At 38.3% G+C, this 27,849-nt stretch overlaps 2 protein-coding genes across 2 annotated transcripts; one reads left to right on the forward strand and one right to left on the reverse strand.

The window, feature by feature from the left end:
* The first annotated feature begins 524 nt into the window (after positions 1–524).
* On the forward strand, positions 525–6,829 carry LOC129456259 (uncharacterized). Its single transcript, XM_055221942.1, has 2 exons — positions 525–3,455; positions 6,533–6,829. Exon 1 carries the CDS (start codon positions 597–599, stop codon positions 3,435–3,437), a length of 2,841 nt encoding a protein of 946 aa, XP_055077917.1. The 5' UTR covers positions 525–596; the 3' UTR covers positions 3,438–3,455; positions 6,533–6,829.
* A 2,834-nt stretch (positions 6,830–9,663) lies between these two features.
* chmp4ba (charged multivesicular body protein 4Ba) lies at positions 9,664–27,194 on the reverse strand. The gene is made up of 5 exons (XM_033966909.2): positions 26,850–27,194; positions 15,108–15,285; positions 14,319–14,433; positions 12,345–12,468; positions 9,664–9,753 (listed from the first exon to the last, which is right to left on the reverse strand). The coding sequence occupies exons 1-5, from the start codon at positions 27,028–27,030 to the stop codon at positions 9,695–9,697; spliced, it is 657 nt and encodes a 218-aa protein (XP_033822800.1). The 5' UTR covers positions 27,031–27,194; the 3' UTR covers positions 9,664–9,694.
* Between the last annotated feature and the right edge of the window lie 655 nt (positions 27,195–27,849).

Genomic DNA, 27,849 nt, shown 5'->3' on the forward strand with positions numbered 1-27,849 from the left:
ATTACAACCAGAGTGAAGGGGATAACTTATCACATTATTTGAAGCAAAAAAAGACACAAAACTTATCAAAGGGAAGTTCAAAAAAATATTACAAAGCAAGAATGAACCTCAGACAACACACTCATAATCCAATTAATAAAAGGAAGAAATGGACTCAAGAGCAAAGAAGTAAAAGAGAAAGCAGTAATGATCATGACAAGAACAAGGCTGACAAAAAAATGCTTTCAGTCAAGATACCTCAAGATCCAAAAAGACAAATGACACTTCAAATCAGGAAATCCTTTCAGGAAAATGTGTCCAAGTATGTAAATGTTGTCAAGTCAAATCAAAAAGGCTATATGGAGATTTCAAAACAACAAAGGTACCCTAAAATAGAAAGAAAGCAAAAATGGCTGACCAACATGGCCGCTTGTCCCACTGAAAGTAGAGTGTCAAGGCACTACAACCAGTATAAAGCTAATTATGCAAGCAGTGACACAGCTAACAATGATGAAGAAATAATGCTACATCAAGACTTCAAGAAGCATCAGACTCAAGAGCAAGAGAGCGAAGGTGAAAGGAGCTATAAAAATGACAACAGTAAGACTGACAGAACAATGCTTTTGGTCAATAAACCTCAAGATCCTAAAAGACTAGGTACACTTAATTTTCACCAATGCAGCCCAGAAGATTTGTCCAAGTATGCAGTCACAAGAAAGGCCAGACACCCAATAGAGAAAGACTTTAGGGAGGCAATGGAAAAAGAAAGATTACCAACTAAAATGGCCCCTTGTCATTTTCAAAACCTGCATAATCCCACTGAAAGTAAACACTCAAGGCACTACAATCAGGATAAAGGAAATTTTGTAAGCATCAACAAAGCTATAGTTAATGAAAAGAACTTGCACCAACATTCCAAAGATCTAAACAAGGTTAACCAACAAGATGCAAGGTCTCAGAAACCAGCCCAAGATAAGTTTTCTCTTTCAGTAAATCCAAACAGTGTAAAAAAATTATCTAAAGCAAGCTCAAACAAAGCTTACAAGGAAGTTAAAATAATCCCCGAACAACAAATTCCTATTCAAATTGGCATAAAGAAGCAGGGGACTCCAAAGTATGTAAGCAGAAGTGAAACCAATAATACAAATGACACCTGCAAGGCTGATGGAACAATGCATTTAGTCAAGAGACCTCAAGATCCAAACCGACAAAGTACACTTCAAATTTACAGTTACAATCCAAAAGATTTGTCCAAGTATGAAATCGCAAAAAAAGTCAGAAACATTATAAAAGAAAACATTAAACATACACCAGAGAATTCAAAACAAAGTCTGCCTAAAATGGAAAGAAAGGAAAAACTGCCAACTAAGACAGCTGCTTGTCATGTTCAAAACCTGCACAACCACACTGAAAGTAATTACTCAATGGACTACAACCAGGATGATGGAAACTGTGTAACCAATGGCACTGCTAATGATGGAGATGAAGACTTATCAAAACATTCAATAGCTCTGGACATGATAAATGATGACTTAAAAGATGACGTGGCACATTCAATAAAGCCAAAGAGCAAACAAAGATCAGCAAATGCAAGTTCAAACAAAGGAAAAAACACAGAAAAACAAATTTCTCATAAAAAATATCAAAAGAAGCATCACACTCAAGTCAAAAAGAACAAAAGTGAAAGGAGTGAACACAACAGCAACAATATAGCTCTACATTTAAAAAGAAACGCAACTTTTAGGAGAAAAAAGTCAAAACGATTCTTGATGGAAAATAGCAATAAGAATGTAGACTATCGTAAGGCTCACAGAAAAAATCAGCGTGGATCAGTAGACCCAAGCATATATCATGCCAATATAGAGTTTACGAATCCAGAATATATTTCAATGTGTGAAATGATTGACAATTTAATCAAAGAGGACAAGGCTTCCCAAAGAAGTACATTGTCTTTGGAATTACCTCAAGATACCAATAGTTTACATGATCAAAAGTTTACAAAGAAACCATGCGCAGTCACTTCTCAAAATGAACAAATATATTCAGGCAGTCAAGTAATTGAGGCAGAGATAAAAATTCCAAACCAAAAAAGGAAAAGAGATATTGGAAATGATTATGGTAAAGCTCAAAATTTAAAAAGGTTATCTAAACCAGATCACTTACTGCCAAAAGCGTATCAAAGGGAAAGGTATTCAGAAAGACGGAGGCATATTCATTATCATCAAAGAAGAAGTGGAGCTTGGCGTGATGCCGATTATCACAAAGCTTCTGAATTTAAGCGAGATTGGGAACAACTACTTCGACGCAAGTATACAAAACCGTATCCAGACAACACTGCAAAGAAAAGAAGTCATGACAGGTCAACTAATGGACACAAGTATGAGAGGTCCACCAAAAAAGAATATGGTACTAAATATAACATCAACAATGGTAAATCTCATAGGGAAGATTTTGAGAGAATTGTAAGAAAAGGAAGTCTGATGTTAAGATGTCAAGATGATTTCAATAAATCAGTAAGGCAACGAAATACAGAATTACCGTCCAGAAATCACCAAAAAGGAATAGCTTATGAACTTACAAACGCAATCCACACCATTACAGACACAAACATGGTTAAAAGACAAGAAAAACATCGTCCAGACCTCAAGATTACAGAAACTAAAGAGCCCCGATTATTAGAAAAAATGCAGAGAGAATCCCAAAATGCTAGCGCTAATGTTCATCAAGCTAGCATGCCCTTTCTTGCAACTTCAAGCAAAGAGGGAAGGGCATTAAAAGAAGGAGGTTCTAATGAAATGGATGACACAGTAAATATACAGATAGATGTGTTTAACAGAAACAATCAAAGAATTAACCCAAACAGAAGAGATGAAAGCATCTACTCATGGTTTGAGCTATGGATACAAATTGTACCAGGTAACAAGATGATGCAAGATGATAAACTGCAACAAATAACATTTTTAACTGGTGGCACTAACCCCAGATTGGTTTTCAGGGAGTGGGGGTATGTTACTCGGAGTATGAAATGCAAGTCACTTCAAGTGCTATCCTTCACACAAAGAAATAACACACTGAAGATTACAGTGTATACGCATGCTGTGGGGCTATGGGCTTGCGTCAAAGAAGCAACCAAGTCGGCATGTTATCAACGAGAGAAGTGTTTTATCACAAGTGAAGGGCATAACAATGCTACATGTCATGCTACACGTGACGTTGGCAGATTTGAAACATATAATGCAAGAGACAGTTATGAATTTGTGGATGTTTTCAGAGCACAAAATGAAAGAAATTATGAGCAAAAGCCAGGATATAAAAACTGCTATGCAACATCAAGAAGACAGTATTGGGATGCAAGAGCCAGAATAATTAGAAGAGAACATGAAGCACAAAATGACCTCCCAAATAATTTCTCCCACCCCGGTAACAATTTTTCCAGAGATGGAAGCTACTTCGACTGAAAGATGACAAGAGATGAGGTAAGTAGCTATGAACAATATACAAACATAATACATTACTTTCTTTCTTACAAAGGTACAAACATTCTGTTTCCCATGCAACAGCTGCCATTTATCGCACTAAGGAAGGATAGTAGCTACATTACGGTCATTTTGGTCAAGGCCATGTTTCTTCTCTGTAGTCCTCACGAAAGGAGGATTATAAAACACTGGTGCAATCTCACTTTGTTAGACTCTGCTTTAGACTCTGCTTAGAATTTTGCTGGATGCTGACTTTAAGTCGACTATATTGCTGTAAGTGACAGTAAAGCTCTAAAAAATGATTTCTTTGCCTCTGCGTCTGTTCTTCATGCAAGAGAACAAAAACCAACATAGCCTACAGTGTTTTGTATATTTGTCACCCCAAAATGCAGTAATATTATATATAATATTACATAATAATCAGCATAGTTGGTTAGTATACATAATAAATACTCAAATACAATCCATAAAAGTGTCTGTACCTGATTTGCTTTTTTCCCCATGTAGTTGAGTGAGTGGCACCCCAAGGCATTCCCAGGGCAGCCGAGAGGCATAGTCCCTCCTGCGTGTCCTGGGTCTTTCCCAGGCGTCCAGGGGGCATCCTGAGCAGATGCCTGAGCCACTTCAGTTGGCTCCTCTTACAGCTCTACTCCGAGCTCCTCCCGTATGACCGATCTCCCCACTCTATGTCTAAGGGAGCACTCAGCCACCCTGCGGAGAAAACTCACTTCGGCTACTTGTATTTGTGATCTTGATCTTTCGGTCATTACCCAAAGCCCATGACCATAGGTCATCCATCTCACGCTCCATCCTTCCCTCGTGATCTCGCAAACAAGATTCTGACGTACTTGGACTCCTCCACTTGAGGTAAGGACTCACCAGCCACCCGAAGAGGGCACCTTTTTCTGGTCAGGAACCATTGCCGCAGATTTGGAGGGGTTTATTCTCATCTCAGCTGCTTCACACTCTGTTGCAAACCGCCCCAGTGCCTGCTGCAGGTCCTGCCTCGATGGACAATGTCAGGACAACATCATCTGCAAACAGCAAAGATGAGATCCTGTGGCTCCCAAACTGAACGCTCTCCAGCCCCTGGCTGCGCCTAGAAATTCTGTCCATAAATACAATGAATAAAACCGGTGACAAAGGTTGAGTCCAACATGCACTGGGAATAAGTCTGACTTACTGCCGGCAATGTGACCACAGCTCCTACTATGGTCATACAGGGACTGGACAGTCCTTAGCAAAGGGCCCTGGACCTCGTACTCCCGGAGCATCCCCCAAAGGACACTACCAGGGACATGGTCGAATGCCTTCTCCAGATCCACAAAACACATGTGGACTGTTTTCGGCAAACTCCCATGAACCCTTGAGCACCTGATGGAGAGTATAGAGCTGGTCCAATGTTCTGCAACCGGGAAGAAAACCGCACTGCTCCTCCTGAATCCGAGGTTCGACTATCAGTTGGATTCTCCTTACCAGGAAGGCTGAGGAGCGTGATTTCCCTCTAATTAAAATACACTGTCTGGTCTCCATTCTTAAACAGAGGGACCACCACCCTGGTCTGCCAGTCAAGCGGTACAGTCCCCGACCGCCATGAGATGTTGCAGAGACGTGTCAGCCAAGACAGCCCCACAAGAGACTTAAGGAGTCTTGCCAACCACATCAGTGACTTCAGCCAAAGTATTTCTTCCATTGTCCGACAACATCCCCAGTTGAGGTCAGCAGGTCTCCGCCCACACTGTACACAGTGTTAGTGAAGCACTTCTTCTCCCTCCCGAGGCGTCAGATGGTTTGCCAGAATCTCTTTAAGGCTGAACAGTAGTCCTCCTCCATGGCCTCCCCTTGGTGCCACGTGTGCTGATGGACACCCTAATGCTCAAACATGGTGTTCGTAATGGACAAACTGGCTAGCACAGAAGTCCCCCTCCAGATGTCACTGTCGTTGCCCACGTGGGCGTTAAAATCCCCCAGTAGAACGACAGAGTCCCCGGTGGATGAACTGTCTAGTCTCTCAGGGGTTCCAAAAAGGCCAGGTACTCTGTACTGTTGTTTTGCCTGTAGGCTGACACTACAGTGAGAGACCTGTCCTCGACACAAATGTGCAGGGACACGACCCTCTCGTTCACTGGGGTAAGCTCCAACGTGTAGTGACTGAGCTATGGGGCAATAAGCAAGCCTGACTCCGTGGGGAAAGGCCTGGCCACCAGGCGCTCACTGTTGAGCACCCACCCCAGGCCTGGCTCCAGGGTGGGACTCCGGGAACGCAAGTCCACGCAATGTAGCTGTTGATTTTCTTCTCATCATGAAAGGCTTTTGAACCACTCTTGGTCTGACCTGTCCCCCATGACCTATTTGCTGTGGGTGACCCTACCAGGAGCATGAAGCCCCCGACAACATAGCTCGCAGGATCATTCGGGTGCTCAACCCCCTCCACCACACTAAGTTGGTGATTCAAGGAGGGGAATGCATAAGTTAAGAGAAGAATAACTTTGGACCACTGCAAACCATTAAATAAATAAATAAACTAGTTATGTTTTTCTTTTACGTTTTTTAAGATGGTAAAAAAATCAGGTACAGCACCTTTAACTTTTGCACAAGGAGGAGGTTTTTCTCAATATACTTTTTATTACTTGTTCAGTAATATTTTTCAAGTAGCAGGACCACATACTTGTTAAATAGAAGTACACATTTGACCTGGTTTGATTCTGATTGGAGCAGAGTATAGTCTTTATGGACACTTGATGAGGTTCTGCTGCTTTGCTTTGATATAGCATGTAATAAGTGCGTAAGCGTAACAAGTCTATAAGCGACAACGGATTTTGTTGTCTCTTATTGGTATTTTCAAATGTGTGTATTGTTTCTGTCAAGATTATATTTACAATTAAAAAACTGAAATCAGACCTATGATGGAGTTACTTTACAGTAATTATACTTTCACTCAAGTACAATTCTGGCTTTTTTGCACCACCTCTCCTCATCTGTCTTATACTTTCTTCAGAATAATTTTATCTTTATCGGATCTATATTAAAAAGAAATAATAATTTCTGTGCTTTTTTGTGTGTTTTTGTCTGTGCAGGATGATGAAATGACTCAGAGACCTGAATGGGGGACTGAGGGAGCGATGCCTTGAGCAGGGGAGTGAACAGGGTGAACAAAGGGGTCAACAAATTCTACCCTCTTCCTGTTCATATCAGATAGTGGCTCATATTCAGTTTCTTGCCCCAGGCCCCTAGATGTCTGTCGATGGGCCTGGTCCTGAGACATGATAGACACTTTTGAAAGTCCATAATGATGCTGTGTTTAATTATGACTAGTTATTAATGTGACTTAAAACAATTACCACGTTTTACTACACTGACAGTGATTAATCGGTAGTAATGACTTTTCATTTGTAAAAGCACTTACCTTTAGCATATTTTGCTACTGTCAAACTGTGTGATGTGTCATATTTTTTTTACCCATTTATAAATAAACTATTTGCCTTCTTAAATCATGTATTCATTGTACATTTATACACTGCTAGGACAAAAAGAAAAGTTGTATTTAACTAGGCAAGTTTCATCAGTTGGACCCACCCTCTGGACAATCAGCTAGTCATGAGTGAAAGCAGACTCTCTTTAGCATCCTGGAGTCAGGTCACAAAGGAGTGTGACGTCGCCCATAGCGTTCGGCTCCCGGCAAATGAAGCTCATCGAGGCTAACAGTTATAGGGGTGAATTTGGAGCCCAATTCCATATTTGAAATTTCAACCGCAAGTATCATAACAAACAAAGAGCCAATCCAGAGGCTGCTGAAGATAAAACCCCTTTCCTTAATGCTGTCAATCAAACCTGCTGCTAATGCTAACAGGAGTGACCTTGGGGAAAGAAAACACCTAATTTGTCTGTTATTACTATGCATATCTTGATTTACAGACACAATAGTGAAAAAAATGACCAGGATCATGTAGAGGGTTAATACAAACATTTTAAGACCAAAATGACAAGCCTGACAGCAGCAGTTATGGAGAGAGTGGTGACAGTTTTTCAGTACAAAGTGAACTGGAGCCAGAGTTGATGGACTCAGAAGCACACCCACTTTTGGAACGTGGCAGCTAGCAGGTTAGCCATGTCCATATATATAGACTATGGCCTGTACATATATAGAAATATAAATTCCTTTTTGGGTATAAAATGACACATAGCACCTTTAAAGGAACTCCGTGTACCCTGTGCCCCTAGAGTTTTAAAACTGTAGCAGCACTTCTACAATCACAACTTATGCCCATTGTGAAAGCTCAGAACCTCCAGAATTCACTCACTGAGCTGCAGCCGTGCTAGTGCATTCATGATTGACTGCAGGTGCTAAGGTTTAGGTAGTGATGGTGCAGGTCAGACAGAGTCCTTCAAGGTTTAAATCAACTGGATTTCACCCTTGAACCTGGCAACCCAAATGAGAGACTCATTTGCAGCTCATTCTGCATTTTGATAATCGTTTTGAGAATCAGAATTAATACCAAATTATAACACAAATAGCTTGGCCAACAACTCCATTGTTTTTGTACTTAAAAATAAATCAACATTTGATAGCATTGTTATCATTAAAATCGATATTTGATTTGAACATGTTTACCTCATATCTGGGGATAGGTCATGTTTAAATCAAAATCTTAATATAATTCCTTTTATGCCACTATAGACTAAATTTAATAGTGATTCATTTTCCAAAATGTGAATTTATTTTCATCAAATAACTACAAAGACGAGAACATCTGTAGCACAAGTTTTTTTTTATTTTCTCATAAACCAGCATAACATATGTGTGTGTAAATCCTATTGGTCTTGATGCTACAGTCAGAAGATTCAAAGTAAAAAGTGGACTAAATGTTGAACCGAGGTCGTAGTGTCCAAAGGGCTGAAAACGTCATTCATTCAATTCATTCATCACACAACCTCCAAAAACTCCACAAACCTTCTCTTACTTTACAATTTATTTGGTAACAACAGTCACATTGTTCTCCTTATAAGTGAAATAAATAAAGCCTTTATGTAAGACCCAAGCATGGAAAACTTAAAATTGCTGAATGAGGGAGGGCATTGGAAGTAAAATCTTTTTATGCAAATCACCATTTTTAAGACTGTAGTGGCAGTCGCAATCGTCATTTTGAATTTTTCAATGCAAAATGGACAAAATCAATTGTGAATCTTTTTTTTCTAATTAGAACCAGTAGAGAGGACTGCTAATCCAGCCAATATATAGCAACCTATCTACAGCTAGCCAAGATTTGTAAATAAAATAAACATCTTTAGAGAAACATTTTCAACTGAAATGGGGATATATTTTTTTTTACTATACTGAATTACCACTAGATGGAGCCATTGTAGTGGTTAAACTTTGTTAACGTTAGTATCAACTTGTAATATGCAGTTACGACTAAAGTACAGTGTGATCCAATGAAGAAATGTCCCACATAAAAGTGCTTTAAGAAATCATTTTGGACATCAAAAATCTAACTTAATTATCCTTCTCTGAAACACTTTGAAATTGTGTTTATCGCTCAGTCCTCCGATGTGTTCCTCCAAGTCGGGACATAATTATCATTGAAAATACTTTAAAGGTTCACTACGTAACATTACTGGTGAGTTTTCCGGCAATAAACGTATCCAATCAGGTACTGCCGCCAGACCAAATTACAGGTCAGATCTGTGGAGAGGCGACCCCGCTCACAGTAAGAGTGGATGTTTTTCAAGGTATTTTGAATAAAGGCAAAATGGCTAAGCAACAACAACCCACGCTAGAAAAGTTCCATAATGCACCTTTAACACAGTTCTTTTGTTACCAAATACATTGCAATACATCAAAGAAGCTATTTATATAAAGTTTCGCTGTTACACAAGATCTCTCAGAACCACGTCACGTTTTTGTAGAAGACACGCAGGAAGCAGAAAATGGCCGCCACAATCTCACTATTTTTTTTTCGATCCTTACAATTCGCTCGGTTAACTTCTCAAACCCGAACCGTCCGAAGTATGCACATAAGTCGTTGTAAGGTAAGAATATACTTTTCCTTTTCGTTTTTGAGTATGAGCAGCAGTGAGATTGGTTTGAGAAGATGCAGGTATGAGTCTTTGTGATTGGACATAGGTGCATACTCCATCTTGTCTGGTGTTGGTTCCTCTGTGTGGTTCCTCTGTTTGGTTCTTGAGCAGCGGAGTCCACTTCCAGAGATTTGAAGGTGGAGAAGGCCGGAGGAGGTTGTTTAGGTCGCCCAGGCAGCCAGCTCTGCCATCTCGTCGTCCTCTTCCTCCTTCTTCTTGGCTGGAGAGAAGACACAGAAATGTTTAGACAATGTAAGAATAAATAGGTTTCAAGCAATTATGTAATATTAATATTTTGTAGTGACATCATGCTGAGAAGGAGGCTCTACATGTATGTTTATAAAGGAATACTCAGCAGTTTCCATGATGACATAATGTACACATTAACAAACACTTTCAAGGACCCTATGATCAATACAGACATTTTACGAACGCTCCAGTTTAGATCTTTGATTTTCAACAAAAAAGGTGAGATTGACTAACTAAGCTGTTGACTAATGTTAGCTAACTTATGCCTATAATGTTTTTTGAGAGGGAATTGTTTAACAGCACAAATCAGCTCACCTTTTGTAGTTCTAAGTCAGTTCTTTATGGTCACATTGACTTAAAATAAAGCCCAGATAAAAGTCTAATGTGGGTAACAGATTCAGATAGAGCCGTGCCACCAGTTAGCAGTACATCATGGGAATGTTGAATGACATCAGCTACAAAGTATCAACATGCTTCAAGCAATGTTGTAGTATTGATACTTTGCAGTGACATCACAATAGGGAAATAATGCATCCATGTCTATGGCTGACTGCTCAGCAAACCCTGCCTTATATGTTTGTAGATGGCCTGTAAACTGATGAAATGCAAAAAGGATTTCTACAACAAATTTTCATTGCCCAGTTTAGGCACTTGATTTTCCAACAAAAAAGTGAGAATGACTAACTGATGGATTCAAAATATATATTCAAGTATATTATGTTATCTCACTGTTCATTTTAAAGGTACTGTAATGTAATGTTCACTCTTTATTTAGTCATTATATTCAACTATGTAAACTATGTAATCTGCACTAATGTTTGTTCTTGAGTCTTGCAGAAAATGTCTTTTGAAAGGATCCCACGGGAAGAAGGTCACTGTGAAACCTAAAACAGAAACATCATGGGAGGATGTTTTGTGACCTTCTGGAAATGCAAAAACAGAATATATTTCTCTGTGAATTTCGTCATATGTTTTTACACTGCTTGCAAAGTATATGCCCCCCCCTTCAGAGCAACAGTGTGTATGTGTAACTAGGGTTTCCTAACTTTAATAAAAGAGGTGAAAGACGGTCTGGGCCCCAGAGAGGGTGGTGATTTGTAACTGGGTTTTTTTGCCTCTCCGCTCTTTCTCCTCAATATTGAGACAAAATAATCTCTCTTGTCTTCTCTTCTCTTTTGAATTGTATTTGTTGTATTGTAATATAGGTTGTGAACCTATCACTAACTGAAAAACTGTTGCCTAATGCTTGCTCACTGAATTGTGGCTGTAATGTTATTTGAAAGGGACATAGCTTGTTAAACTGGTGGAATTACAAAAGGAAAGCTGATTTGCACTAAGTTAGTTCTTTAATCAGAACTTTTTTTTTAACACAATCTCAACCATAAAGTCTAACTTGTTGCTCACGTTAAACTTGTGACTTAGTTGGCACTATAGCAAGGGATATAATTTGTGCTGTTAATCAACTCCCTCTAAAGTTAATGCTACATAGCGACTAGGTAGCTAGCATGAGCCAACTGTTTTTGGTTTTTTTTAGTTAGCCACTCACACATTGAAACTCCTAAACAATAGCATGAATGCACATATTGATCATTTGTTCCTGAATTGTCCAAAAGAAATGTAAAAAAAGTAAAATGTGTGCATTGTATCATTATGGTAACTGCTCAACATTATTTTAATAGGACAGCAAAATAAAAACCTTAATTTTAAGTCTGTAGATCAGTTGTTTTTGTTTACATGTTTGTTATGTTGTTTTAATAATAATAATGCCTTACACTTGTAATGCGCTTTACAGGCTTGTCAAAGCCTCTCAAAGCGCTACACTATAGTCATTATTCATTCATTTCCACACTTGGTGAGGGTAAGCTACTATTGTAGCCACAGCTGCCCTGGGGAGACTGACGGAAGCGAGGCTGCCAATCTGCGCCGTCGGCCCCTCCGACCACCACCTATCATTCACACACACACCACTTTCATACTAGGCAATGTGGGTGAAGTGTCTTGCCTAAGGACACAACGACAGAACTTGGTCCGAGCGGGACTCTCGGGTTGGGGGACCAACACTCTAACCACTGAGCCACTGTCGCCACTGTTTTGGCAACAGGTAATACTAGTCAATGTCAAACTTCCAGCTCCAACATTATAAATTCAGTGATGTATGCTGGAATTGTGGTTCTTGATGAAATAAAACATATTTTACTTTCAAACTGCTGTGACATGCTATATTTTTAGTTAATTATTGTCCAGCATAATGTTAGACTTAAGAAACACTTATTATGTGGTTGTTAGCATGTATGCTAATTTCAGCACCAATTGTAAACGTTCATAATCTAAGCAAAACAGTGTTGATAATGTTTTCTAACAAGGCTCTGGTGTTACTAACACGTGGTTGAGTGGTTGTCAGTTGTCAAACAGCCCTAATTTTTCACTTTGCGATATTTGAGGGCTAACACTAACCCTCCCATTGAAAATGCATTGGAAGGTATGGAACGGTAAAAGGCTTTAGAATGCACGCGTTCAGTTTTTCAACACTGTAAGAGTCTATGGTTTTGTGTACACAATCACCTGAAGGCAGTGAGGTGGTGGGCACACTGGGGAGGGGGTCCATGTTTCCGGTTCCCTCCACACTGAGCATTTTCTCGTCCAGTTCTTCCTGCTCCAGCTCCTCCAATTCAGCCAATAATTCATCCTGAAGCAAACATAGTAATCAATATTTTCTGTATATATGTTCTGAAATGGGTTACACACAAAAGTTGATCTAGGAAACCTGTTTAATTATTAATGTTATAAACCAAATTTCAGATTGACAATAATTCACATTACTTAGTCAATTTAAATTAGTTATTTGTATGTTTTCAAGGTACACTGTGTTGATTGCCTCCATATTATTGATTTATTTAGAATGTTCCACAGTATGGCATTAAACGTTTCTCAACAACCTCAAGCAAAACAAATAACATTAAGAAACAGCACGCCTATGTATAATAATTTAAGCCCCAGGCTTGGCTGTTTTTATTGCACTGAAAAACAGCAAAACATACATCCTTACTCTGAGTGGGCTTGCACCTCCACAAACTCTTATTTGGTCTGGAGGAGGAGGACCTTTTCCTGTTTCCATGGAAATGTTGGCTATAATCTTCCACAGTATGGTAGAAAACTTACCGTATTTTCCAGACTATGAGTTGCGCTCATAGTTTTTCATAGTTTGGCTGGGGTGCGACTTATGTTAAATTATTAAATATATAATTTCACTTCATTATTGTTACACTGACAACTGCGTGAGGGGACTGTAGGCTTGTGTACCAGTAGCAGCCAAGCGGAAGCGGTGCTTCACCTACTTCCACAGCAGGCGGAGTTGTACAGGAGCGACACCGATGATGAAGAATCCAGTGGATTTAGTGATTTGGAGTGAGATCGAGAGTAAACTTGTTAGCTTGTTTTTTATGCATTAGTTATCTTATTGGTATGTTAATGTAAGATATTAACAGTTAGACACTTATTCAGTTCCTTGTCTATGCTTCATGTAGCTGAATAAATATGTGTTTTGCAACGGTTAATTATACATGTTACAGTTAATTTATTAGACCACTAGATGGCGCTGGTGTGTTTGTAATACCTGTAAGAAAATTTACTTGAGATGTTTTCTTTTATGCATTTCATATTTAATTTCCCCTTATTTATTAACCCTTTATTTATAAGACCATACAGGTGACCATTTTTCATTTGGAACAATATTGTTAATGTTTAGTTTATCATTAAGTCTAGTTTAAGGTCACAAAAATTACTTCCTGTTTTTCCGTTCAGCCTTTGACGCTAATGCGAAGTCTTACCTGACAGAGCACTAATATAAAGTTTTCGATTCACTGGTTTGTTTACTAGCAAGCCAAAGTGCTATGCATATTTTCCATATGTTCATATGCAGTTTTGTGTTTATAAGTAATATGAGCCAAAGCTTATGTTATATTTTATGCATTTGCTAGTTCTACGGTGTGAACTGGGATGAAGTAGTAAGACCACAGTAAACATCAGCGAATAAAACTCTCGCATGTCTCATGTTTGTGGACAAGCTGGTGTACTGTTAATATCTTACGTAAACATACCAGACACATATTCAGTTCATTGTCTATGTGTTACGTCAGCGTGCTGCTATTCAGCCTGCTGTTCTCCATTTTATTGTTATTATTAAAACTTGACTTTAAAGATGTCCTTGGTCTTGGATTTTGTAAAATAAATTTCCCTAAAAAATACAACTTATAGTCCAGTGCAACTTATATGTTTTTCCTTCATTATTACGCATTTTTTTTGCTGGTGCGACTTGTATTCTGGAGCGACATATAGTCCGGAAAATACGATATATATCTCCATGGAGAATGTTCCGATGTATTGGAATTAATGTTCTATTTCCATGTAATCATGCAGGTGACGTATCACCTCCAGAAAGTTTCACAGTATTGCCAATTACATTAGCGTCTCTCCAAGTAGGTCTTAGTACCTCTGTACTCTGAGCTTGACTAAAGCCAGGACTGCACCCGGCCTCACCTCGTCCATATCCATGCCGAAGCCTGTAGAAGAGGAGATAGCTGTAGAGATCTCGTTGGCCAGTTCCTGTTGTTCTGCGATGTCATCCATCAAGTCGTGAACATCGTCTACGTTCCTGTCAAACACGCACCACAATGTTAAGAACAAAACATTATTCAGAGATACAGCTGGAACAAAATTTTCTTTCCTCGTACTGATCACACTTTCCAATTAGATTTTTTATCTCGAATTAGGAATATATATAGCTTTATATTTGCTGAACATAAACAAGACAAACTTTGAATGTTTTTATCTGGTTGTATTGTGATTTTTCTTATTCTGCAAGCACTTTGAATTACTTTGCAAATTTATTTGTGTAGCACAATTTGTACACATTTAATCATTACCATACAACTAGAGATTGACAGATACGGATTTTTTTTTCATCCTATTTAGAATTGCAATATATGTTTGCATATATGTATGCAATATATGTGGCACTCTGTTCAGAGTCCACATTGTAAACAAGAAGCATTAACATTTGAGAGAAGACTGAAATATGGACTGATAAACTAATACAAGAATCCCGTGTATTTCAGAGCATGTTTGTAGAGGTCAATAAAATTTTTTCTATAAAAGAAAAGGATATTTTGTTGTTGATGTGAGGATATTTTATTATCTAAATGATGCTGTGCAGTCCTAATTAATATTTTATTAGTTAACGGACTAAAATATCAGTACATTTATAGTTATGTTATTTAATTATATAGAACTAAATAACATGCTTGAAGAGAATAGGATGTCACTCACATGCTGTTGTGGGCCTGCTTGAGTGCCTTGGCAGCATAGCCCATGTTCTTGAGCACCTCTGTGTTGGTGTTGGCATTCTCTAGTGCCTCCCTCTGGAACTCGATGGTAGAGAGTGTCCCGTCAATCTGCTCCAGCTGTTTCTCTAAGCGTTTTTTCCTCTTCAGGGCCATGAGAGCCGCTAGAAACACAAAGTCAGATGGTTAGTTTTGCCACATTATATCACCTGCAGATGCAATGTGGCAATGCAGGAAGTGCCCTACATGTGCTATTAAACTCCATACACCTTCACTAGAATGATTTGGATGATTTCAGGCCTGGAATTTCCCATCTCTACTGAACTAAAGGTAAAAAGGTATCAGTTAACTTTAAAACTACTTCATGACATCACAAGGTGGAACAGAGCATTTTGAGCTTTTGAGTAGACAGATTAATCTAGGGAAAAATATTCATTTTTGTCATATCATATCTACCACTACTCTGAAGACCATAAATCTTAAAAGGTGCTCCATGTACATTTTCTGGTGAGGTGTCCACCACCTACTTGTTTCTGAACTTTAAATCTATCTCTTTTTTTTTTTTGTAATTCTTTATTTTCAGACAGTGGAATACATTCAAGGGGCAAAACATTAAACCAAATACAAAATCTATCCACAGTCTTTTATTTTATTTTTTTCAAAAAAATTATACTAAAACAGAACTTTATACAAAGGGAGAGAGAAAACAGTGCTGCACTGACCTGCATAATAAATAAAGAAAAATTAAGTATCAAGGCTGACACGGGAGTGAGGGGCCATCTCTTTTACAGCAGGGTGCGCTAGCTGGGCCGGATCTCCACAAAGTCCGGTCGTAAAGGCTTAATATATTTTACCCAGTTAGACCATAACTTAATGAAAACAGGTTTCTTGAGGCAAATTGAGAAGGTAATCGCTTCCATTACATATATATCATTTACAATGTTTATCCACTCTGAGTTTGTGGGGGGCCCAGGAAGAAGCCAACGTCTTGTTATTGCCTTTTTAGCGGCTGATGTCAAAATTTGGAATAAATATTTGTTTGTTCGCTGAAGTTAACACAATGACCAAAAAAAAAAAGAGTTGAAAATTGTAATGTTACTTTTACTTTAAGTATACTTACTACTGTCCTGTGGAACTCGACCCAAAATGGTTGTATTATTGGGCAGTCCCAGAATATACGCCAATGATCAGCTTCCTGGGCCCCACACTGTCTCCAACATCCAGCATTCCCAGCTCCAAAATTAATTTTTTGCTTTGGCGTAATAAAAAAGGCGCATTAAACATTTCCAATTAAATTCGCGCCAAATATGAGAATTAGTACACCTCCATTGAGATTCACAAATATTCAGCCAATCATAATTTGATATTATGAGTCCTCCTACAGTCTCCCATTTTTCTTTGATATATTCTGTTGAATGCGACTTTTTTGCCATAAATCCTTTATAAAAGTTAGCAATGGCCCCTTTGATTGTATTGTTCTTATAAGCTTTCAGGAATATTGCAAGTATTGGATCATTAAGTTCTGTTTTAACCCAAATGTTATGTTCAAAATAATTCCTCAATTGCTGATATCTAAAAAAGTCATAATTTTCAAGCTGGTATTCCGTCTTCAAACTATCAAAATCCTTAAATTTACCATTTTCTGTAAGTGAGTAAAAAGTTGTCACTCCTTTTAGGGTCCATCGTCTAAAAGTATCGTCCATTAAGTTAGGCCTAAATCCTGGATCAAAAGCACACCACTGTATGATTTGTATTTTCTCATCTAACAGATATTCTCCTTTTACTTTCATCCAAATTTTTAACTGAGTTTTAATAAATGGATTCTTAATATCCTTGATATAAGAATCCAGGCTTGTATGGGCCAAGACTGCATGTATTGGAGGATCTTTATCCGTAAGTTCTATATCTTTCCATCTAGCTTGAAATTTCGGGGAGCACATATTAATAAGAGGCTTGAGTTGTGCAGCATAAAAATATCCTTTAAAGTATGGTAGGGCCATGCCCCCTTCTCCTTTTAAAAGCTGTAAAGTTTGATATTTAACCCTGGGTCTTTTTCCTTGCCAGATGAATCTAGAAATTATTCTATCCAATTCTGAGAATTCTTTTGAAGTAACTTCCACTGGAAGAGCTTGGAATAAGAAAAGATATCTTGGGAGTATATTCATTTTCACACTTTCAATTCTGTGGCTCAGACTCAGAAAGGAAACCGAGTTCCATCTTCTGATATCTTCTTTAATTTTTATTAATAAAGGGCTGTAATTAATTTCTGCCAGTGTTGCAATATCCTTTGGTAAATAAATACCCAAATACTTCAGTATTTGTTAGGCATATTTGTCAGGAATTTGTTTTGGAGGTGAATAATTGAAAGAAAAAAGTTGGGTCTTTTGTATATTCAGTTTATATCCTGAGTATTTGCCAAATGTTTGTAAAAGTGCCATCACCTCTGGAAACGTAATAGTAGGGTCAGATAGATAGACCAAAACATCATCTGCATACAGAGCAACCTTATGGTCTTCTCCATTTATGCTGATGCCCTTTATACTTTCAGTCTGTCTTAGCCACTGTGCCAGGGGCTCAATATAAAGAGCAAACAAAATTGGAGATGTGGGACAGCCTTGTCTTGATCCACGCTGTAATTTGATAGATTTTGAAAGATGCCCATTTATTTTTATTCTGGCAGATGGCTTATTGTATAGAGTACGAATAACTTGAATGAATTTTGAATGTACACCAAATCTATCCAGTACTTTATATAGAAAAAAAACAACTGACCGAGTCAAACGCTTTTTCAGAGTCTAGACTTATCAACAGAGCCTCCAGTTCATGCTGACGAATGTGATGTAGAATATGTAAGGAACGTCGAATGTTATCATGAGTTTGTCTCTGCGAAACAAAACCAGTCTGATCTGTGTGTATAAGGTATGGAAGTAATTTTTCCAGTCTTTTAGCAAGAATACTTGTAAATAACTTATAATCCACATTTAGTACTGAAATTGGCCTGTATGAGCCACACTCCAGTCTATCCTTACCTTCTTTGGGAATAATTGAAATAACTGCTTCCCTCCATGAGGGTGGCATCTTTGAGTTTTTCATGACCATGTTAATTGCCTTGAGAAGACAAGGGGTTAGTTCAGATCTGAGTGATTTATACCAATCTGGAGGAAAGCCATTGGGGCCAGGAGATTTATTAGCCTTCAAATTGGAGATGGTGCTACTGAGTTCTTTTTCTGTTATCTCAGCTGTCAAAATGCTATTATGTTCCTCGGATAGTCTGGGTAAATTAAGAGAGTCAAGAAATGCCTCAATTTTTTGTTCACCCTCTATGGGTGGTTGTGTGTACAAATTTCTATAGTATTTTTCAAATGCTTCCTGTAGTTGCTCTTGTTTATACAGTATAGCACTTGAATCTGGGTCCTTAATTTTGTATATATTACCTTCAGCTCTCTCTTTCTGCAGTCTTCTTGCAAGTATTTTTGCAGCCTTGCGGCCTGCTTCATAATATTTTTGTTTCACAAAGACAAACTTTTTTTCAACTTCTTGTGAAAACAGTAGATTTATTTCATTCCGTGTTTTTTTCATCTCCTCTTAAAAGTTTTGGGCACTGTTTATCCTTATGTTGCATTTCAAGGTCTTTCAATCTTCTATTAAGATCCATATGTTTGAGCTGTTTTATTTTTTTGTTATGTGAACACACAAGAGATAATTCTCCCTCGCATTACAGCTTTTAGAGTATCGCACACTAAATATGGGTCCACCTCACCTGTATCATTAATCTCCAGAAAACATTTTATTTCCCGTCTCATCTGAGCCACAAACTGAGGGTTGTTTAAAACACTTGTATTGAGTCTCCATAGTGTATTTCGTGGAGTATCTCCAATATCTACTGTACAGAAAATAGGGGCATGATCAGATAAATCAATAGAGACTATAGCACAACTACCTATTCGATAACGATCTTTCTTTAACACAAAGAAGTAATCTATTCTGGAGTAGGTATCGTGTGGATGAGAATAAAACGTATGGTCACGACTAGATGGATAAAAGTCCCTCCAAAGGTCTATTATGCCCAACTCTCCCATTAGATTATTGACTTTATTATGCAGTGCCGTTGTGGGTATATTTTTGGATGTGTCTAAATTAGGATTAAGCCTAATATTCCAATCACCCCCACAGATTACAGTCCCCGGTGCTCCAATCATTAAGTCAAACAACCTTCTATAAAATGCAAAATTACTTCCAGGTGGGACATAGACATTGCAAATGGTAACTATTACGTTGTTTATTTTCCCTGTGACCACTATATACCTTCCTTCTTTATCTGACTCCCCAGATACATATTCAAAGGGTATTTTTTGTGATATTAATATAATAACTCCTCGTCTTCTTCCTCCCTTGTATGATGAGTAGTAAGCTTTTGTATACCCCATTCTTTTCAGCTTTTCATGTTCTGAGGGTGAGAGGTGTGTCTTTTGTAAAAGTACAATTTGAGCATTTTCACGTTTAACTTTTGATAATATTTTGGTCCTCTTAGCTGCACTTGAGATCCCCTTTACGTTAAAAGAAACAATTTTTGTACCAATAGCGTATTAAATAGACGATATAATTATCACGCGTATAAAATAAACCAATAAATAAAATAATAAAATAAATAAATCTTCCTATATGTTTAAACTTGTGCACCAACAAGCTCTCTCCCAAAGAGCAAAAAAACACAAATAATAAAAATGACAAAACACTGAACAAAATATAACAGAACATAACAGGTGCTTCCAAGGCGGAGGCTCGTATTAAATGAGCCCTACAGGACCCCGTGTGGTGTGGGTCCAGATAGGGGAATGTCCCACCTCGTTGAGGAGGTGGGGCCCTATGATATGTCCACATACTAGCAAGATGTTGTACAGAAGAAATAAAGGAGCATTTTAAGTCCCGACTCGGTAAAAGTAGCAAATTTGAAAAAGAAGTAGAGCAACAAAAACAAATTTGACTGTGTATTTACCTTAATAGTCATGCCGTTTCTCATAAAAGTGGAAAAATTAACCTGTCTTAATAGACATAGGTCTGGAATAGTGATCCGGATCCGTTAGTCCTCTGTGTGGACGTGCCTTCGAAATTCCTGGAGCTTCCCTCTAACTCGAGCATGCACATCTCCCTGCAGCGCTGTCTCCCCCGCCGAGCCGCGATGACCGTCTCCGCCTTGGGTGCGCCGGCCCCTCGCAGGTAACCAGGTGGACAAAAGCCGTATTTCTTCTTGGTCAAGGGCAGTTGGAGATTTCACCAGGCTGACAGGGAGCCCCCGGGATGCCATATCCCTCGTTGCTTCTGCCGCGTCTTTGTAAATGCGCGTGCCTTCATTGTAGAAAATGCGCATCTTGGCTGGATATGGAGTCTGAAACTTAATACGATTCTCTTTCAACACCCTTTTGGCCTCTCCGTATTCATTGCGTTTTTTTAGCACTTCAATGGGAAAGTCGTGATCAACAAAGAAGCGCACGTTGTCACAATACACTTCTTTTTTCTGCCATGCTCTCCTGATTACCTCCTCTTTAGTGCGGTAGCTGCCAAACTTCACTACGATGGAGCGCGGCTTAGCTTGAGTGTTGCTATTGGGTTTGGCTGTCAAAGCTATGTGTGCTCTTTCGATTCCAAGTGCCTGGTCAGCAGGAAGATCAAGCGCCCTTTTCAACAAGTTATCCAAAAAACTGACCATATCTGACCCCTCTTTGTCCTCCGGTATACCATAAATGCGAAGGTTTTCCCTCCGCACTCTGCCCTCTTGATCTATCAGCCTCTCTTCCAGGCTAGCTTGGCGCTCCGTTAGCCTCTTGATTAGTGTGGCTGCTGCTTGTAACACGGTCTCTTCAATCCTCCCTTCCGCTGCATCTATTCTCTCATTGACTCTTCTCAATTCATTTTTAATGTCCGAATATTGATCATTATTATCTTTTCTGAAATCACCGAGCTCATTCAGGATATTCCAGAGCGTAGGCTCAGGTGTAGGCATATCCATGCCCTCGTGAGCTCTCACTAGCTCCAAAGAGCAGCCTTTTTCGCCATGGTTCTCGGTGTCTTCGTCATTCGTATTTGCATTTTTCTTACTTCTTGTCAAAACTCCCGTTTCCATCTTCAATCAGTATCACCAGAATTTGTAGAAAGTGTGTTTTTGGGAGTTATTTTGTAAAAAAACGTCAGGCTCACGAGAATCAAGCTGTCATCCTCTCGCTAGCGGAACCGGAAGTCCATCCTTTAAATCTATCTTATTTATTAAAATAGGGAGGAGGCCCCGGGGAAGACCCAGGACACGCTGGAAGGACTATGTCTCTCGGCTGGCCTGGGAACGCCTTGGGGTCCCACCGGAGGAACTGGAGGACGTGTCTGGGGTGATGGAAGTCTGGCAGTCCCTGCTTAGACTGCTTCCCCTGTGATCCGGCCCAGGATAAGGGGAAGAAAATGGATGGATGGATTTATTAAAATACTGTTGTTTCAATTTTTTGAAAGAATACCTTAAAAAACAAACAAGCATTCCTACTGTGAAAATGCTCAGATGTGACTTGTAACTTAGCCTGGCACTGTCATAGTATAAAAATGATATGCGTTAGTTATAAGTTAGATAAGTTCAACCCAAAACATGCACCATAGGTAGAATCTTCCAGCTAAGATAGTCCTGACAAAGATTAACTCAAGACCTGGAGATTGGTCTCACTGCTCCTGATAGTTTGTCCTAGTGGCATTGATTGAAGGATGGGTCAAATGCATAGAATCTATTTCCCTCACGGGCAGAATGAAGAATACTATATACAAAACCAAACTAAATGTGCTCCAAACTAGAATAAACAGGACAAAACTAGGACTTATCTAGGACCAAATAATACAGTATATATTATAGAGTTACTGTATACGATAAACTTGATTTCGATACTAAGGAATAGACTCAATACGCAATACCAATTCAGATACCATGATATAATAAAAACACTCTTTCTTCAAAACAGTTGAATGTGATTTTCAACATTAAATCATAGTACTTTACCGTCTGACCTTATATCTGTGTAATCTCTCAGTGTTCCAGGTAGTTTTCATAGTGGTCCATGGGCGTATACTACTCTATGTGGTCTTATACCTGTGGTACAACTGTCCTGTGAATGTGATTTTTTAGTATTGATTAGCATCTGATTTTCTATGCTTTTGACAACTCTAATACAGCATGCGCTTCCAACCTGGGAGTGCTAAGAAGCTGATAACATCTCACCTATACATGGCTGTCAGCAAACCACTAGATAGAATAGTTTCAGGTGAGTAAGTTTACAAAAGTATTTACTATAGTGAGAACTAACGAGAAAATGCTGTTAGGTAAAATGAAATACTGTCACGCCACAGGGACAGCTATGTTTGCTATGCTCTTTCTTCATGCTGCAGACTTTAAAACTGGTTTGAAGTAACAGCTACACTTAAACTGCCAATGTGCCTTAGGGGTTCTCTGGATCTGTGTTTACACCAATGAGGCTGTAGTCGAAGAAGCTCTTGGTTAAGAATAGGTCTTTACCATATGAGAAAAACCTGCCATATTTGTCTGTGTAGTATTGTGACTGTGTTGTCACAATACAAAATATTAAAACTGAGGAATGGACTCGATACTCAATACCAATTTTAATATCACAATGATAGTTAAAAGACACTTTCTTTAGACAATAGAATGTGATTTCCAACATTAAATGGTAGGATATTTTTTATATTCCCATGTGGCCTTATATCTGTGTAATCCCTTAGTCGTCCAGGTAGGTTCCATAATGGTCCATGGGTGTATACTAGTCTATGTGATCTTATACTTGCTCTGACACAGCTCAAGATCATTATAAAGCTATTCAGGAAAAGTTCATTTCTGTCCTGTGAATGGGACTTTTTTTTTAGCATCGATAATTGACATGACAATCTAGTTTTGCTAGTAGTTTTAGTATTGATTACGGTCTGATTTTCGAAACTTTTGACAACCCTACTTGCGATATAATCCATTATTTCATTCATTTATATACATACGAGGGTCATTCAATAAATAAGGTGAATTTTTCAGTATAAGGACTTTTAATACAGTTATAAGCTTACTGTTTGTTTTTTGTTTTACTTGTTTTTCACATGGCTTTAATTTCTTTTGCAGATTTCAAAAATCTTTGAGAGTTTTGGCGATTAACAAACATGGCCAACCAAGAAGCATGCTCCAGGATTGAACAGCGGTCAGTTATCAAGTTTTTGGTTGCTGAAGGGTGCAAACCTGTTGAAATTCATAGGAGAATGTCAACTGTGTATGGTGTTTCAGCCAAAAAAATGTCTACAAGTGGGCTAAATTGTTTAAAGAAGGACGGAGCAGTGTTGAGGATGAAGGCAGGCCTGGGAGGCCTACAGAGGTGAGGTCTCCTGAGGTGATCGAACCATACACAGTTGAGATTCTCCTATGAATTTCAACGGGTTTGCACGCCTTTTTTTTTTTTTTTAAGAAACTGTGGAGCAGAGTAGACATAATCACATAATCAGTGCAGGGCTCCCTCTGATGCAGCGGTTTGGTGAGTTGTATTTTTTTTATGCACTTAAGTTGTTTTTGCCATATTTATCTGCCACGTGTAGAAGGCTTGTCTGTGAAAATTAAACCTACATTATTCCGTTACATTATTATACACAGTGTTATCTTCATTTTAGATGCCAAAAAGTATTTGTGGCTCCCAGTGTTTTATTTTACGTGGAAAGTGGGTCCAAATGGCTCTTTGCATGTTAAAGGCCGACCCCTGCTCTATTTCCTTCTTTATCTTAAAAAACTGCATCATATCCATTTCATGATGCGCAAAATGATCGTTCAAAATCAAAACTAGTGAATTCTTCAGAGCAGAATCTTTCCCCACGTCTGTCTCACTTTTACGTTTACAGCTAGAGAGCGCACCCCGGTGGCCGTTATCCAGTAAAATTCTATAAATAAGCCGCACTGCTGTATAGGCCGCAGGGTTCAAAGCGTGGGGAAAAAGTCGCGGCTTATAGTCCGAAATTTACGATAAGCTTCTAACTGTATTAAAAGTCCTTAGACCAAAAAATTCACCTTATTTATTGAATGCCCCTCGTAAATGGCCAGGTTAAATGTTGTGATATGTCATGATATATGATATTGGCTCACAAGTCTACACTAAAGTTGTGCAATATGGCTGAGCAAGGAGATGGTGCCACTGCGTCACATTCTCATAAACAGAAAACAGCTGACTCCTGTTTGTTTCAATGGACACACTCAGCCCAATAGTGACAACTGTAGTGGCCAGAACACAAACTGTCCCGAAATCATTACCAAAATACACTACTGCGACAGAGTGGTCTGTCTCCTCCTCTCAATAAGGAGATTGTGGGTTAGACTCCTGATCTCTCTGAGTGGAGGGGGCATGTCCTCCCTGTCTTAATGTGGCAGAGTGGTTATCCTGTCTTTCAATGAACAGGCTGGTTGTGGGTTAGACTCCTAAAACCTAGAGAAAATAAATATATGAAATGTTAACTATTTTAGATTACTTTCCTTTTATATTCACAAAACTGAAAGCTACTGAATTAAAAGGCAATGTTCCATCTGTCCAATTTGACATGGGACATGCCCTGTGAGCCTGTATTCCCCTTGAGAGGCCAGCGTTAGCTTGTGTATTTGCGCTGCTATGATACAAAGGTAGGTCTAGGGAGCAAGGTGTGTGTCCATTAACCTACACCTTAACATGCTATCTTTGCTTTTCAATCAATAACCAGGCTATAGCAGTCAATATAAGGACTGTTCATAGTGATTTCATTGAACTATGACCATTTGTACAGATTTATTTAAAAAAATATATATTACTGGTGTTGACATTTATTATTGTGTTATCAACAGCATTCCATTATTCCATTCAATAATTGGAAGAGAACAGAGAAGCAGAATAAATAAGGTTAAAAACATTATCATTGGCTTGGAATTTGATCATTAGCAAAACAAACACGAATATTGTTGTTGTTCCAGTTGAGTTGTTAAGACCTGATTTCACTTACACCTAGCATAAAAACTAGCATAAGACCATATTAGTATTATAGAAACTACTATTGTTTTAGTTTTGATAATTACATTCATTTGTGTAAAAACATGCGTATTTAATTATCATCAATATTGTGTAAGGATAGATCGATATTTAGTTTGGCCCAACCAGCTGCTGAAATTGTATTAAAGTGTTACCGGTATATTATTTATATATATATATATATATATATATATATATATATATATATATATATATATATTGCATGAAATGAATACTGACCCCCAAATATTTTTGGGGGTCAGTATTCATCATGGTACTTTTTCTTTGCACCAGTGCTAGATTTGTGGTTATTTGTTGGCTATATGATAAAATTTAAGTCGTAAAATGTTGAATTAATAACTTCTAAAAGTGTTTCATTCTGCCATTTATTTATTATATTTTTAACAATATTGTATATTACATCTGTGGTTTAAATCTACTCTTGGGTTATGTGTCTTGGCCTTGGTGTCAGTGGCATAAATTTGTTTCGATACTATTGTTTAGTATCTATATTTACTTAGTAATATATCAAGCTTTAAATTTTGTTATTGTGGCAGACCTATTTGTAGCAAAACAGGGTTGTGGATGAGTTTGAATGAAATTAAAATATGTTTTAGGAAAAGTGAAGCCCAAAAATACCGGCAGAGCTCATCTACAATCGGGTTCTCTGGAGTTTAAACAAACCGCTATCGCATTAGCCATGAAAATACCCATATCGGTCGATCTCTTGTACTAGTGACAACACTACACACACCTTATCTCAATATTAAACCATTTTGAACCAGGGTGTAAAATTAGCACACAGTAGACAGTAAGGGCTAGTAACAGCAGGAAGTAAACCACAACCAAGTGAGTAATTTGATCAGTCATAAGGAATAGTCTGTTTGAGGTGTCAAAGTGAACGGCTTTGTCAGTTTAGAACAAAAAAGTAAACTGTGAAGAATACATGCCACTTAAATAAATAAAAACAAAACTCCAAGTGTTTTTAAAAGTACATTTTCTTGTTCTTCACAAAGGTAAAGTCTGTTTCTATTTCAAAGACAACATTGGCTAAAATAGCTCATGAATTATATAGAACTGGCCTACTTTGAACTAAAAGGTACTTTGAATAGTTACGTTTGTAATGGAGGAACTGATATCACCAGTAGCCAAATAGTTAACGTGATGTCGATTCATGCCATAAAAAAGGCCAATCGCGTGAGAAAAGCATTTGCAGTTGACCTAATGTGTCAAAAACAAGAGTTCATACTATGTCTTTAAGAAAAATACATAGATCATTGTGAATTATTGGGTTTTTTAGGTGAGTAAACGCGAGCTGATCTAGAAAATAGTGGACTCGGTCTACCCTTCAACTGGAAAAGCCTCGCCCCTGGTAACTGGCAGCTTCCTCATTACCTTATTTTGAGATAACGTGATCCCAATACTTAAATGTCACTACATTTTAACACGTCTTTAGTGCACTGCTTCTCAATTCCGTGATATTAATGCTCCTTGTAGCTTACTTCCTCCTTAAAGCTGGGAATCAGGAAAAGCCTGGTTGCTGGCAGCTGACACTTGACTACTCTAACTACACATTAGCTTCGGGGGCTAACTGCTTTTTTCAGCCCACAAGATCCATTTCCAAACCCCGATCAAACCTCACCAACACCGGCGTTCAGGCCTGAGCTCACCTCTTTTGTTTTTCGTGCCATATTTCTTCGCCGTCGCCAACTCATGATCGATCTTTTTCTCCAGAAATTCCTGCTTTTTTATCAGCATGTCTTCGGTCTCCCTCAGCTTCTGGATCGCGTCTTGTGGCGTTGGCCCTTTCTCGCCCTTTCCCTTACCAAATATCTTAGCGACAAGCGACATTTTGCCGGTTAACGTGAACAACAGCGAATCTTTAAAGCGTACACTAAATAATTAAACCGTTAAATGTCTCTGCTTGCGTTTCGGTGCGCTCTTTTTGCGGTAAAATAAAACTCCGGGTCGCTGTAGCTGCTCGCTGCTTTCGCTGTTGTTTTTGTCTTTCTCTTCCGCGTTTTCCAGACGGGCCCCGTGATGTCATTACGTCAGCGTGTGGTTACGTAAGTGCGTGACTCAGAAAAACCAACAGGATGATAAGGCGTTTATTACCACTTTAAAGTCAATAAAGGTACTTTCTGTTAAGGATCTGGTTTAAAATAGATGATAACTGACTATCTATTACAAGTTTAAGATATTTTAATGTCTTCAAAGTCTTTAAAGAAAGTAGAAAACCAATTTATTCACAAGCATTTTTCCATTTAAACACTGATTTAACAAAATTAAACATGTTACTTATTTTTATTTGTCAAATCGTAACTATTGTGTTATTTAGACAAATTCTGGCCCTTGTTAACAGTAAGATATCTTACTTTTATGGATGCCATATCGGCTGCACTTGTCCAACCTAGAAGTGAAATTATAACCTTCAGCAAACTTATAATGTTATTTATAATGTGAATGTTTTTTTTAAGTATTGATACCTACTCCAATTATTATTTAGTTGCTATACTAATTTTAGTATTGATTAGTATCTGATTTTCAATACTTTTGACAACCCTGATATTGATATACTACTGTTACTTGTTGAGTACTTGATATACCGGTAGTAGTTACTTGAGTAATTTCTTAAGTAAACGTTTCTCACTACTATACTGTTTGAAGGAA

The sequence above is a fragment of the Periophthalmus magnuspinnatus genome, chromosome 5 (genome assembly GCF_009829125.3).
Source record: "Periophthalmus magnuspinnatus isolate fPerMag1 chromosome 5, fPerMag1.2.pri, whole genome shotgun sequence".
Classification (NCBI taxonomy): Eukaryota; Metazoa; Chordata; class Actinopteri; order Gobiiformes; family Gobiidae; genus Periophthalmus; species Periophthalmus magnuspinnatus.